The 14,084-nt window shown below is 40.9% G+C and overlaps 1 protein-coding gene across 5 annotated transcripts in view; it reads right to left on the reverse strand.

Annotated features, from left to right (window-relative positions):
* Positions 1 to 1,947: 1,947 nt before the first annotated feature.
* Positions 1,948 to 14,084, reverse strand: part of agap2 (ArfGAP with GTPase domain, ankyrin repeat and PH domain 2) — a 38,006-nt gene continuing 25,869 nt past the window's right edge. For 3 of the 5 annotated variants that reach the window (XM_050064430.1, XM_050064429.1, XM_050064427.1), the window contains 9 exons: positions 12,855 to 13,035; positions 12,248 to 12,373; positions 11,550 to 11,684; positions 11,051 to 11,110; positions 10,574 to 10,725; positions 6,811 to 6,901; positions 5,665 to 5,887; positions 4,969 to 5,248; positions 1,948 to 2,252 (listed from right to left, as the gene is read on the reverse strand). In XM_050064430.1, the coding sequence (XP_049920387.1) occupies positions 2,046 to 2,252; positions 4,969 to 5,248; positions 5,665 to 5,887; positions 6,811 to 6,901; positions 10,574 to 10,725; positions 11,051 to 11,110; positions 11,550 to 11,684; positions 12,248 to 12,373; positions 12,855 to 13,035 (1,455 nt within the window). In that variant the 3' untranslated portion in view covers positions 1,948 to 2,045. The remainder of the gene's footprint in view (positions 2,253 to 4,968; positions 5,249 to 5,664; positions 5,888 to 6,810; positions 6,902 to 10,573; positions 10,726 to 11,050; positions 11,111 to 11,549; positions 11,685 to 12,247; positions 12,374 to 12,854; positions 13,036 to 14,084) is intronic. The other 2 variants (XM_050064431.1, XM_050064428.1) reach the window with 1 other exon arrangement.

Raw genomic sequence — 14,084 nt, forward strand, 5'->3', positions numbered from 1 at the left:
TCAATAGTTGTCAAATATGTTTTAAAGTTGGTTTTGAAATGTTCCTCTGTTAATTAAACCAGAAAGAATCAGCTTGAAAACAATCTACAAACACATGTTCACTAGCTTTCCTAAAGTGGTGGAGGAAGTATTCACATCTTTACTCAAGTAAAAGTAACATGGTAAAAGTACTCTGTTACAAGTTAAAATCCTGCATTCAAAATTCCAATGGTAAATTAGTTATTAGAAAGTATTCATATTAAAATATACTTACTAACTACCAAAAAGTAAAAGTAGCCCTACTCAGTATGTCAAATGGCCCATTTTAGAATAATGTATGTTATACTATTGGATTATAATTAATTGTATTAACTGCTTCATATACTGCAGGCTAACTTAATCCATAATAATACATCATATATTATCAGTTGATTATATTTTGTATTACTACTCTGAATCTGCAAACTAACTACAGCTAATAAATATATGTAGTGGAGTCAAAAGTGCAATATTGGCTTGTGAAATGTGGTGTAGGCTAGTAGTATGAAACATGGGCGGATTATGAGACAATGGGCCCCCGTCGTGAGCTTGACTCCTGCTTGCAACCCTTTGCTGTATGTAGTACCCCTACTCTCTCTCTCTCCCCATTTCACACTGTCCTGTCCATTAAAGGCAAAAGCCCAAAAAATAATCTTTAAATTGAATGACATTTTGCAGGTGAAAGCCAGTGGGCCCAACACTGGGCCTGTGCTCGGTAGACTTGTTCAGTTCTCCATCCATGAGTATAAAGTAAAGTACTTTATAAGGGCACTTACTGTAAGAACTGCACCCGAGTAAATGTTCACATACATTCCACTAATACTAGCTTGGTTAAAAACACACAAACGTTATGCAGCAGACGGGTCGAGACAAAATGAAACACACCAAATGATCGTAATAATGCTACTTAAAAAAAGTTTATTTTATTCCAGTAACCATTTGTTTTAGCTCATGAGAGATTCACACAACCCACAAAGTGTCCGAAATAACAGTGACACCTGCAACTCTTCATACTTCACTGTAAACTCATGGGGCAGACCTACACAACAGTAACATGAATGTGAATAATGTCTTTATGTTGTCGTCGTCGTCGTCCGGCCATCCCAAATCAAACTGTTAACAAATTGCCACATGTTTACATCATGTAAAAGCATTTTGTTTACTGGTTTATGCCTTCATGACATGTAGGAGAATAAGAAATTATGAGAGACAATGAAAAAAAACAAACTTGACATATTTTCAAAACTACCAGTAGAAATCATTTACAAAATTGAGTCTTTGATTTTTCAGTTGTGTCTTCGTTACAGAGTTTAACATTAAGTATGTAGTATAGGTACATTTACAGTATATTAAAACGCCATATCTTTGACCTGTGAGAGTAACACTGACATATTTCATATTCCAAACCATTCATTTTTCTAGTCTAAGCAGAATAATCTCAGCTGATTCGTCACTGAAAAACAGTTTATATTGGCCAAACTGGCCTCGATACTGCTGCGACAGGCACACATAACTAACAACATGACGTACTGTAGGGTTTATTCGTAAAGCCAAAGAAAATAAGAGCTGTTTTGGTCCAGTCACAATAAATTTGAGTAAAAGCAGCACCCTCTCGATGTATTGACGGTACAGTCGTCTGATGCGGTTCGCTCTAAAACTTGTTGCTTTTCATCATCATAGTTGGATTATTGCACTTCTTCTGGAGGAAGTGAAACAAGACGCAGTTTGGCTGCTCTAAAATTACAGAAGACGGCTACAAAGTTCTACTTGAGTCATTTTGAAATGAGGTCAACAACAACACAGTATTTCAGCAACATATCTGTCATCAACAAATCGAATGAATATTGCTTTTAAGTTGTTTGATATGTTGTTCAGTCTTCAGGAACATTTTTTTTTTTAAATCCTCAGTACTACGATATAGTCCTGTCATTTTTCTTAAAGTACGCCCTTCTCCAAAGTATCCAAGTTTTTAAAAGGTTTCTAAACATGAAGCATCCTCCAGTCGTCACCAGCACCTTCGGTTTGCGCTACGACACCCGTTTCCTGGAGCTGGTTCGGCCCAGGCTGGCAGTGCTGGACCGGCGGGAGAGGATGGGTGTGGCAGTGGTGGGGGACGTCTCGTTGGGACAGCCGTGTTGGAGCAAAATATCAATGCAGCCTTTGCTCCCTGTTTTTCTTGCTATCCTCATGGCTGTCTGGCCCTGGTTATCTTTTGCTTTCACATCGATTCCGTACTGTGGAGAAGAGAGAACATGATGTCAAGTCATTTATAAGATTATATACACAGCAAATATGGATTAAAGGTAGAACTGTGTGTGCGGAGAGTTGCATCTCTTTGCTATGTGCTGCTGAAAACCAGCAGCATCAAGTGCATTTCTTATTAAACCACATGATAAGTATTGCAGCACCCATTAGACAAAGTAGACGAGCATCTTTGTCTGTAAGACACAAGACCAGAATACTAACAGCAGATAACTCTCAGGCCCCAGAGTCCCACGTTAACAGCATATCAATTGGTTTTTGGAAATTACAATATGGACTAAGGCGAGCCGTGCATTATTAGCTAATCATGTGTCTTGCAGTGTGGAGGGGCTCTTTGTGCAAAACTCATTTTAAGACCTTTATTAGTTTAGATTGTGCCTTGATGTTGCACATTCCTAAATCTTCAAGTTGTGTTAAATCAAAGTGCTGCAGGGATGAAGCTTTCTTGCAGGCAAACCTGGACGTTAGCATCACTGTCATTCCCTTGACAAAACTTCTGAGTCATTAAGGAAAATAAGCTCTGTGGCAAACAAATATTTGTGATACATACACATTTAGTTTAGCAAGATAATCCTCATAAATTAACATAACTTTTATGATTTTTGAAGCACAAATGTGATCGCCAGAAGTAAGAAGCTAGCGTTAGGCTATAAATAAACTATATCACGGCCTTCTTCTGACCTGTAGTGCTATTTATCAGTCTAGATTGTTTTGGTTTGAGTTGCAGAGTGTTGCAGATATCAGCCGTAGAGATGTCTGCCTTCTCTCCAGTATAATGAAACTAGATGCACTCAGCTTGTGGAGCTCAAAGTCAACAGCAATGTCTCTTTCCAGAAATCATGACCCAGGTACTCAAGATAATCCACAGACCCTGTTGTGAGCAGTTTCATGTAGGAACTATTTTCTTTTTACCAAACTACACCCGCCAACTGAATCACAGCGCAGAAGGAAGTGTGCATCTATTCTTGCGTCCTCCTCGGCTGAACATTACAATAGTTCGCTCAGTAGATGCACGCTTCCTTCTGTGCTACACCAACACTCTGCAACTCACACCTAAACAATCTAGGCTGATAATTAGCACTACAGTTAAGGGGAAAAATATGTAATTTTGAATTTTGGGTCAACTGTCCCTTTTTGCTGATGTTAATCACAGACCTTATTTTCGGTATTTAACCAAAAATGCTATTAAAAACTCACTGACTTCGAGGCAAGGAAACTGGAAGTGCAAAAATGCTAACTCATATCTGGGTATTAGGATTCTTTCCTGCAACACTGGAGTCCTAGTTGGTGTCTGTCTGGTCTGTGGGCATATGACGCTGCCATGGAATCCCTTTTAACTAAAAAAGTTCAACCTGTTCTCACCCCAGGTCATCAAATACCGCTGAAGTGTCACTCCCTCTAATGTCTAATAGCGACGCACTGGCCACACAATTGAAACACATTGTGACCAGTTGTGAAAGGGTTGCAGTTAGGTTTAAACAACAAAATACTTGGTTGGGTTTAGAAAGGCTACGTCACATAGCTTCTTGAAAATATATCATGAGTGACATTATTAGTGTGCAACGATTGTGTGTTCATTGCGTTACGTTGAAACAACACTGACTTTTGGTTTCACACTGGACACAAACTGCGGTCTCCTGCATGAAAGTCCTGTTTTGTTTGACCCCTACATCCTGCCCTACACAGACCTTCTTGCTCTTTATAATACATAATTTGCTCTCAGTGTCAAGTTGGCTCTGGAATTCTCTCCCCGAGGAGAAGAGGCTGGCTAGCACATTATCTGTTTTTAGATCATTACCTCAAACATATTTCTATAGGAAAGCTTTCCCTTTCAATGCCTGATTCGCACTTTTGTGATTTGTAATTTCTGCGTTTTATTTCTTTTTGTTCTTTTTTTGCCTCTGCACACATTAGTCATTTTTTTCTAAATATTGTATAGTTATTGTTGTCTGTTTTCAAGCACTTTGTGAAGCACTTTGTAACCTTGTTTAGATAAGTGCAATACAAACACAATTCTTCTCTTATCATTCGAAGTATTGCCTCAGATGGGTTTATCCTGTAGTTGGTTGAAAGCCCAGTGCATCTCATAAAGACGTCACAGGGATGCCTTCAGTGTCGATATCGACAAGTGACGCCTTTGGAATGAGAAAGGGCTGAAAAGTTTCAGGGACTTTTGAACCACAGAACATAAAGTCCCTGTTGCACGTTTCAGTTCTAACACATCTGAAGAGATGTGTAGATGAGGCAAATTAGGCCTATGATGCATTAAAAAAAGAGGAAACAACAACAGTCGTGCTGTTCTTCTGTGTATTTCCTGCTGCGTATCTCTGATGATTCTTTTACACCTGGAACTAAATTAACCCTATGGTTCCTCCAGTTGAAACAACTTCCTGAGTTCCTCAAAAGGTTCTTGGTCCCCTGGGGAAGCTGCTGCAGTGGAAACAACTTTGTTGTTTTTCATGTGCACTGAACTTGAAGGTAACAGAGTACATTCACAACATAAAGAGGACAGTAGGTGGCCAACAGGGGCCACGGCAAGACCATCTCAGTGTGATCCACGTCCTGCTTTATCATGAACATGTTTTGCCTTTTACAGCCTTTTTTTCTTGTCATTTATGAGCAGCTAACAGTGCATAGAGGCCGGACTGTGAAGAATCAAAGAAGGACAGTGAAAAAGGAGAAACCCACCCAAACGAGCAGCTGGGTCATGACTACATCTCCCAGCTGACAGGCAGCGTGCAGGGCAGAGCGAGGCGGTGAATTCAACCCGGCTGGCACAGCGTTGATCTGATCCTTGGTGCTGTGGGCCAGAAGGAGCAGCAGCTTGGGCAGATCTCTGTCAGTCACCGCTGACAGCAGCCACGTCGACATACCGTCACCTGGAAGCTGGGGCCCCGGGGCCGGCTGAAGAGGAGGCACAAACGCCTTCTGTTCGTACTTAGCACGAATCCACGACTCTCTTTCCTCACTAGGGAAACAGACACACACAGGACAGGAGTGAGTGACCACAGTGACCATAGTGTGCACTGAGCTACCTGTCTGAGGATGTAGGCTCTTTAAAACAGATGTTTCACAATCAACACAAGTGCAAATTCAGTGTAACTGAAGTACAGATTAATTTGTATTTTGGATTTAAACTCACAAATCTTAAGAATATACTGTACTCTTACAGAAGTAATCCCTCTCTATCAATACTTATGACCCAATACAAATGTGTAGCTGTGTATTTTTCTGCAGAGACACCGCCCTCTGCCTGTATACTTCCACCATCATTGGTAACTACTACAAGTTGATTTAGATACTGCACAGACATAAACTGAAACCATCTGCTGCCTCATCAATCTGAAAAGCTCTGTTCCTATATATAAATGTGGTGATACCCACCGTGTTGCATTAGGTGTGGGTTTGGTTCGGCCCTGGGTGCAGCTCTCCCAGATGCTGTTGGCCATGTGGTTTCCAATGGCAGCCAGGACTTGTGTGAGCTCCCCGGGCCAGTCATCCAGGTCCAGCGAACGGACACGAGACAGGTGAGTGCCCAGGTTTCGATGGATCCCCGAGCACTCGATGCAGATCAGCGCGCCCAGGTTGAGACTGGCCCAGGTGGGATCTGCAGGGCGAGGGGAAGAGAGAGACCAGTTACAGGAAGTCACAGGCGTAGATTTTGGGAGGGATGCACACTTAATTCTTAGAACATGTGGGTCTGTGCCCCCAATAAAAACATGAAAAAGACATTGAATCAAACAAAAATAGACACATTTATGCCATAAATTGAAGCAGAAAGTAATAAATTGGTGCAATAAAAATTCACCAGGATGCAGGAAATTATGCCCCAATTTCAAATGTGTGTCCCACAGTTGTAATAAAACCTACGCCTTTGCAGGAAGTACACCCATATTAAACTAACACAGATTGCTGAATAGCAGTGGTGGGAAGTGATTAAGTAAAGTTACTCAATTACTATACTTAAATATAATGTTTAGGTACTTTACTTGAGTATTTCCACTTTCAGCTACTTTATACTTCCACTCCATTTCAGAGTATATTGTGATTTTTACTCCACTACATTTTATACGTTACTAGTTACATTGCAGATTCACATTATTAATACAACATAAAAATTCACAAGCTACTCAGCAGTATGTAAAGTCATTTAAAATTAGCTCCATTTTTACCACCTGCAACATTTAAGTGATCAACAATCATTATAATCCAATAATATAATGTATGTTATTCTGTAAGGTGCCATTCTGCATATTGAGGACTTTTACTTTTGATACTTTAAGTTCATTTTGATGCTAATACATTTGTACTTTTACTCAAGTAAAATTTTAAATGCATGACTTTTACTTGCAGCAGTATTTCTGTGCTGTGGCATTGCTACTTTAGTACTTCCTTCTCCACTGTGGAGTGGATATAAACAGTGTGAAATATGTGACACCCCCGCAGGCTTCGGATGGGGCATGAAAGCAGAATCATCCTCCAGAGTAAATCTGCAGTTGGAGCGAGAGACGCCGACATTTAAGAACTCACTTGCTGCTTCACAGTCGACACACAGACTGTTGCCCTTGGCGTTGCGGATGGCCTGCAGCGCTACAGCCTCACTCTGGCTGCTCCTCCGAGCCTGCACAATTACAAACAAACAAACAAACATATCTGAATCATTTATTTCTCCACACCATAACTTACATTACAGAGGACAAATTGTATTCAAAATCCGTGTTACGTGTGTACTGATTATGGAGACACTGTACTGTAACACCCCTGCCCCTCTGCCCCACTTCCTCCAGCCATGTCACAGGAACTCTCCAGACTTGTCATTCACTTCTCCATCTGTCCAGCAGATGCCCTCAGACTTTCCCACCAGTCCCAATCCTCTGACTCCCACATCAACCTGCTCACCTGTTCCTCATTTATTATCCACCTGCTCTCTTTGCCAGATTGTCAGTGTTGCTTTGCTTTCCAGTCACCTGTACCTGGACCCTTATCTGTGCCTGCCATGCTTCTGTTCATCCCTGGAGTTAAGGCCTTTGCACACTGAATCTGTTTTTTTGGATGCATCCCCGCAACCCCTAACAGAATAAGTGGTTATGGAAAATGAACATTTCCTCCTTTGCCTCTCTCCACTGCTTATCTGGCTGTCACCACTCCAACCCTGTCTTTCATTTGACACCACAGCTGCACAAAGGAGTAGAGCTGTCCTCCCTCTCTGTCTCCACATTGTGTGTGCAGTCCTCCTCCTCCTCATCATCATCCACCTGAATATTACTATCTGACCTGTTGAACGTGAGCTATCTATCTGAGCTATGAATTGATTCTGTGCGCCCTTCCTCTGTGAAATTTTCTTCACTGATTCTTGGTCAAACAGTTCTTTAAAGGCTTCTGATGGATGCGAAAAAGCAGAAAATTGAACCTGTTCCAAAAGTTTTAATGACGTACGAAAGTTTGGGACTGAGTGTGCAAACATGATTAACACAACATGAGGTCATATTTCTTTTTAGATGACAATTTCAAAAGACTCAGTGTGCAAAGGCCTTTACTCCTGTTTGTACCACAGACTATTGACCTTTTTCACGGCAGACATTTTGACGTGTCATAGTAGGAAAAGCACAGGTGAAACTGATAACATTAACGATGGTCCAGTTCCATTAAGTTTCCCAGTAAGTTATTCCAGTGAGCCAGCATGCACAATACTAGAACGTCCCCTAAGTGGAATGCAGCCATCATCAGTGTCATTGACTACACCTGTGCTTTTCCTACTATGACAAGTCAAAATGTCTGATAAAAAGGCATGAAAGTGCTCAAAATAGTGAAGCCAAATCATCTCAGTCGCCCCCTGGTGGCTGGCTGCAGTATAGGCCATAAGCCCCGCCCCCTCCACGTAGGCAGCTATAACATGGCCAAAAATAAAATCTCAAAGTACATGTCAAATGACTTTTTCCTAAAGCTGCTTTCTGTTATTGTATGTAGTTCTCATCAGGCTGGTGTACGCACAAGTGTCCGTTTTAATTAAGTTTTAATTAGTTAGTTGATGACATAAAAATTGTGCTTGACGTCATGATTGACAGCTATATGTACCAATAGGTGTGCTCGGGGTCAAGGGCGCTGCTCGTGATTGGTTAGTCGGATGTATGGGCGGGAACTCAAGACGGCAGAGATCGATGCTCGAGATCGCTACTGCGCATAGTGGCTGCGTCACTGTGCTCAAGATGGCTGCGGTCCGGGACATTTTGGCTTTATTCTTTCACAATGGGTGAGTGAAGAGGCTTTGTCCATCTTTAAATACAGCCCATATTGTCACCAGAAAGTGTCAAGATGAAACTTTTGTGATGAAAACTTGTTAGTAAAGAACTGTAGCTGGAATGCTAACTGCTAACATGCTCGCCAGCTGGGATTTAATAGCATTAGTCAGTCACAAAAGATTTCTGAGCCGCTGTACTGTGTCTTCACAGTATTGTTCAGCATTTCATTCAGTGAAGAGTTTTATTGAAGAGAGGAAAACAGCTCCCCAGGATGCTAATAGTCAGTTAGCTAGCTCACCAGCTTTATTTGTAAGATAGCTTCCAATACTTTGGACCAAGTGGCACCTTCAGGGGCTTTAAAATGAAGCCACAAACTGCAGTTCTTTGAATGACCACTTGAGGCTAGCTCTGGAAACCCGTTAATCCCTTAGATTTTAATAATGACCAGACACTGGATGCCAAGATGGCGCCTATTCATTCTAATGGAGTTGCTCACTTGGCTCATATGCCAAAAAAGTTTTCCAGCTTCCAGGTTTACTTTCGCGGTATGTGGCCCAGCGAATATGTGCAGTGGTGTTTCTCCCGCTGGCATCGCCAGTGAGTTCCTGCTCAGCTACATATGCGCGGTAGCCTGGAAATCCAGACCCAAATCTAGAAAGATTCAGGGTCTGACCATGAGTAATGGAAATGGCCCAACTTGAGGGGCAGCACCAAGCATGCCTTTGTAAATATCACTGCACGCAATTGGATAACNGCTGTCGTCATCTGTTTAGCTCACCTCTGGCCCGCCTATATCAGATACACCGATGTGATTGGTGCAGCTGGGTTTCATGGGCATAGGTAATGAACATTATTACTGATTGCCAGAGGGACTCGCTGAGCAAATTCAAATTGTGCTCTCGCGAGAACTCTGGATTTCCAGGGTATATGCTTGGCTCACAGACTTAACATTGTGATGACGACACAGGTTTTTAAATTGCTTTTCTCGGCTTGAGGAAAATTTTACTTATATAGAATCTCCATGGCTCAAAAATGCAGAATAAAAAGTTTAATAAGTTTTACAGATTTCTCTTTTACAGTGGTGGTCTATGGGATTAACACTTTTTTGGCCATTTTTTCCGCTGCAATACTGTGAGTGGCCATTGAGAAAATTTGCTGCAAGGCTGACTGGCTCTTGGGGACCTGGGAAATCCCCATAGACCTCCATGTTAAAATGACCAACTTTCCAACTTTACAGCCTGGTACAAAAAATCGTTTAGGTCTTTATAGCTAATTTTCCTATTTATGACAACACAGCACCAGCCTATCATCCAAATATGGTCCATTCTAGCTCCAAAATATTAATATGCCATTGGACAAAATGCCATACTTGAGTCTTCAAAATGGCAGTCCACAAACCAATGGGTGATGTCATGGTAGCTATGTCCATTATTTTGTATAGTTTGTATGTTTTGTTGTTGCGATTTTGCATTTCATAGGATAGCGAAAGAATGGCCTCTGCCTTACTCTGCCTCTGATTGGTTTACCTTGGCATTCATACTCAAACACAAACCAATCCAGCCAACAAAAGCAACAAGTACTAGCCAAGTATAGGCAGAGTAGGGCAGGTCATTCCTTCACTATCCTTACAAACACAAATCAGATTTTTCCCTCAAAGATCAGCACTGTTGGGTGGCTTGCTATTGGTTAACAGTGCAAATTCACAGGACAAAGATCACCAAAAGTGGACTCAACATGACAATGGCCACATGTACCCAATCTACAGCGAGTCATTTGGATTTGATTTATTGATTTATTTTTCTGCAGTGTTTAAATGCTGTGATGTCTTGGCCTTCCCTCTCAAAATCAAATCCGGTTTATCAGGACAGTGTGAGTGTTGTTTTATCAGATGTGATTGACCTTGCTGGCAGCAACCAAACGGCTGTCATCAGATTTTGACCCAGATCTTGCCAATCTAAAACTGGTGCTATAAAGCTAAGCAAACGTGTGTGCATGTAGGATCCCATCACTGATTGATAAAATAGTTTTCTAGGACCTTTTTAAAGCTTGTGTACCTTGTTTCTGCCGCTCTCACAGGACTGCAGGCTGGCCAGGATCTGGCTCTCTATGGCCGTCACCCACGAGTCACGGTCCTCCAGGCTCTGAGCCTCGAAATGCCACGTCTGCCCGGTGAACGACACTATGATAAAGTCTGCATTCTCTTCCTCTGCGAGTAGAAGGGAAACAAGTAAGGACTCAAGTAAGATTTGCATGTGAATAGACATTTAGTTAACAGTGGATTAGTATGATGGACATTTTGAATCCAGACTCGGTGAGGGATGTACAAAAAAATCAAATGCAAAACAACAAAAGACAGCTGTTTGATGGAAGGTGAGAACAGAAAAATCTTTGGTTATTACAATGAAAACAAGTCGAATGAGCAACTCAAGCTCGGGATGTCAGACACACTGAGGAGGATAACAGACAGAGGAAAGATATTGTATGTAAATCAGAGCACAAGCTGATTCAGCTCCATCACCCTCACTTGTTACCTGTCTTATTAATGTTTCTCAAGCTACCAAAGCTCTTTAATTTCCACATTTTGCGTTTGGCTGCGGAGCGAGAGATAAGCACAGGAGAGGAAAAAGAAGAGAAACACAGAGAGACAAGGACGACAAGTGTTAAGAAAAGGCAGTTAAAAATGTTCAGAGGAGGACAAACACTAATCTATATCCTCACTGAAGAGACAGAGGTAGAAAATAGAGGCATCAGAAAAAGGAAAATTGCGTAGGAATATGTAAATAATGTGAATTTATAAACATTATTTTGATGAGTTCAAGTTGTTTATAATAACAAATGCTGTTCTCAGAAACGCAGCCTCAAAAACATACTTTAATCTTTTATTAATGAATTAATTTTCTATTGATGCGCTAAAAAACCCTGGCGCTTTTAACCACTCACTATAATATCTGTGTATTTGTATATTTACACAGTCAGCATAACAACACATAACATTTGAAAAACACAAACTGAATCTCTGGGTGGAGTTACCTTCGGCCTGCCCGACAGCTGCATCTCCTTTCTGATTCATGCTCTTCTTCCTCCTGTTCTTCTTCCTGTCGCTCATGGGAGATGACTGGCTGGAGTCTTTTCCAGCAAAAGGACTGGCTGCTCCTTCAAGGGCATCTGACGTGTGGTGCGAAAGAAACAAATCATGTATACATACTGTATGTATGACAGCATTGAATTCAGCCTCAGTGGAGCTTAAAGGGGAACACCACCTAAATTAAGTTAATTAATATGTTATCTCCATGGCCTAAGGAAGTTTAGTCAATTTCCATGAACATGATTCACTCTCCCTCAAAGCCAGAAACCAGAGAAGTAAGTCTCAAACTTGTGATGTCATTAAGTATAAATGGGAGCCTGATTTTGTGGACCCACAGAATGTTTGTTTCCTTTTTATACCCAAATGACCTTTATGATATAGTAATGTTCCAGGCTGTTCTCATGCACTGTTTGTACATTTACCTACCAAAAGTAATGCTGCAAAATTCTTACATATCCTTGATCCCAGTTCAGACCACTGCACTGCCATTGTTGGGCTTGGGAGAGTGTTGTACATGTTTACCAATATTTTTGGAAAGTCTTAGACTATAGGAATAACGTGTCAATTTTTAAAATGGGCGTACCTCACGTGTTTTTGAGCCTGTGGCAATGACTGAACAGTTTTTAGTTCCTGTTATACGTACCAACACTTTGTGCTTTGGTGGATAGTGAGGAGGGGCAGCGTTGAAGTCCTCTGTCTCCTCCCTGAGGTGACAGACCGCCGGACCGATCATCGACCACAGACAGAGTGGCCGGACACAACTGAGGAACTGACAGCAAAAAAAGGAAGTGAACAGTTTATATACAGCGTGTCATATTTATATGATGTACAAGAACGAAATCCTCTCAGTCGACTTATTTTAGAAGTCAGCTGTCTTTATATATCAAGTTTCTCCTCCTTCATGGTGCTGTTGTAACTGATGTAGATCCTCTGTAGATGCTTGTGAAGCTCAGAGACTTGATATACAAACATTAAATTTTCCAAGCACATGCAGTGGGACACATTTATATTGTAAGTCAGGAAAAAGGAGTTGGAATTATTAACTTTAAACTTGGGTTGCAGCAATAGAACTGACTTGTTTGTGAGTGACACATCACCAATAGGGAAGTCAGGGAATATTTAGAGATGGACGAACATGATGTTGGTTTTGGTCTTTTCACTGGTTTTGTTAATGGTAGGAAAAATATATAATAATGCTAGTGTTCTTCTTTAAATGAAAGGCTCAGTGACATGTGCACAAGAACAAGTACCTGTGCTGGTGCTCTCAGCGGCTGCCGGCTCCTTGCTCAGCCCGTTGACTCCAGGTACAGCGCCAGGGGGGACAGGTGAGGGCCCCGCAGGAGCGACGGCTCTCGGAGGACGTTTCCCGGGAACTTTAACCGTCACACGCAGCAGGTCGATCTCCTTTCCGTGGATGTTCTGTGTGTAGTCCTGAAACAGACAACATGTCACACATATTAGACGCCGTCACCAGGAACACAGATGAACAAGACTGTGTAACATTTAGAAAAAGTCAGTCTTCCTACTGCAAATTAGAGGATGTATAAATTGGTGGGTGAACAAAACTTTGCTGCTACAACCTGATTATCATAGCAAACTTAGTACATAAACTCAAGTACTGTACTTAAGTGCAATTTTTGGGTACTTTTACTTGAGTATTTAAAGTTTGTGCTGCTTTATACTTGTACTCAACAACATTTTAGAGGCTAATATTTTACTTTTCACTCCACCACATTTATCTTTCATTTTAAGTTACTGCACAGATTAAGATTTTGCAAACAAAACATGTGATCAAATAAAAATATGACACTGAGCTATAGATTAAACATATAGATAAAAAGTACTCAGATCTTTTACTTGAGTAAAACTACTAATACCACAGAGTAGAAATACTCTGGTTACAAGAAAAAACCCTGCATTCAGACTTTTACATTAGTATAAGTACAAAAGTATCATCACTAAAATATACTTAAAGTACCAAAAGTAAAAGTATTCATTATACAGAAAAGCCAATTTCATGATTATATATATATATAATATTACAGGATTATAGTATTGATGCATTAATGTGCATTAAACTTTGCAAAATTGAGGCTAAGGATCAAGAGTCTTATCTCAACCTGTAATAATGCAAAAAGATAGATATTTGCCTCTGAAATGTAGTGAAGTCGAAGTATACCGTACCATAAATTGGAAGTACTCAAGTACAAGTACCTAAAAATTGTACGTCAGTAAAGTACTTGAGCAAATGCACATGGCTACACTGCACTACGGGCGGTGCAGGAAACTCAATCACAAATATAAATGTCAATAGTGCGTAAAAGTTTTAAAGTGATCTCCACAGCTTTGTATTGAAAACCACTGAAGTTGAAACTGCAGTTAAATCTAAAATGCTGCAGATTCTGTTTTCTCCACAGTGAAAACTCTTCATCCTTCAGTGTGTGTTTCAGTGCTGCATCGATCCGTCCTGTGGTGTTCTC

Source organism: Epinephelus moara, chromosome 16 (assembly GCF_006386435.1).
Source record: "Epinephelus moara isolate mb chromosome 16, YSFRI_EMoa_1.0, whole genome shotgun sequence".
Taxonomy (NCBI): domain Eukaryota; kingdom Metazoa; phylum Chordata; class Actinopteri; order Perciformes; family Serranidae; genus Epinephelus; species Epinephelus moara.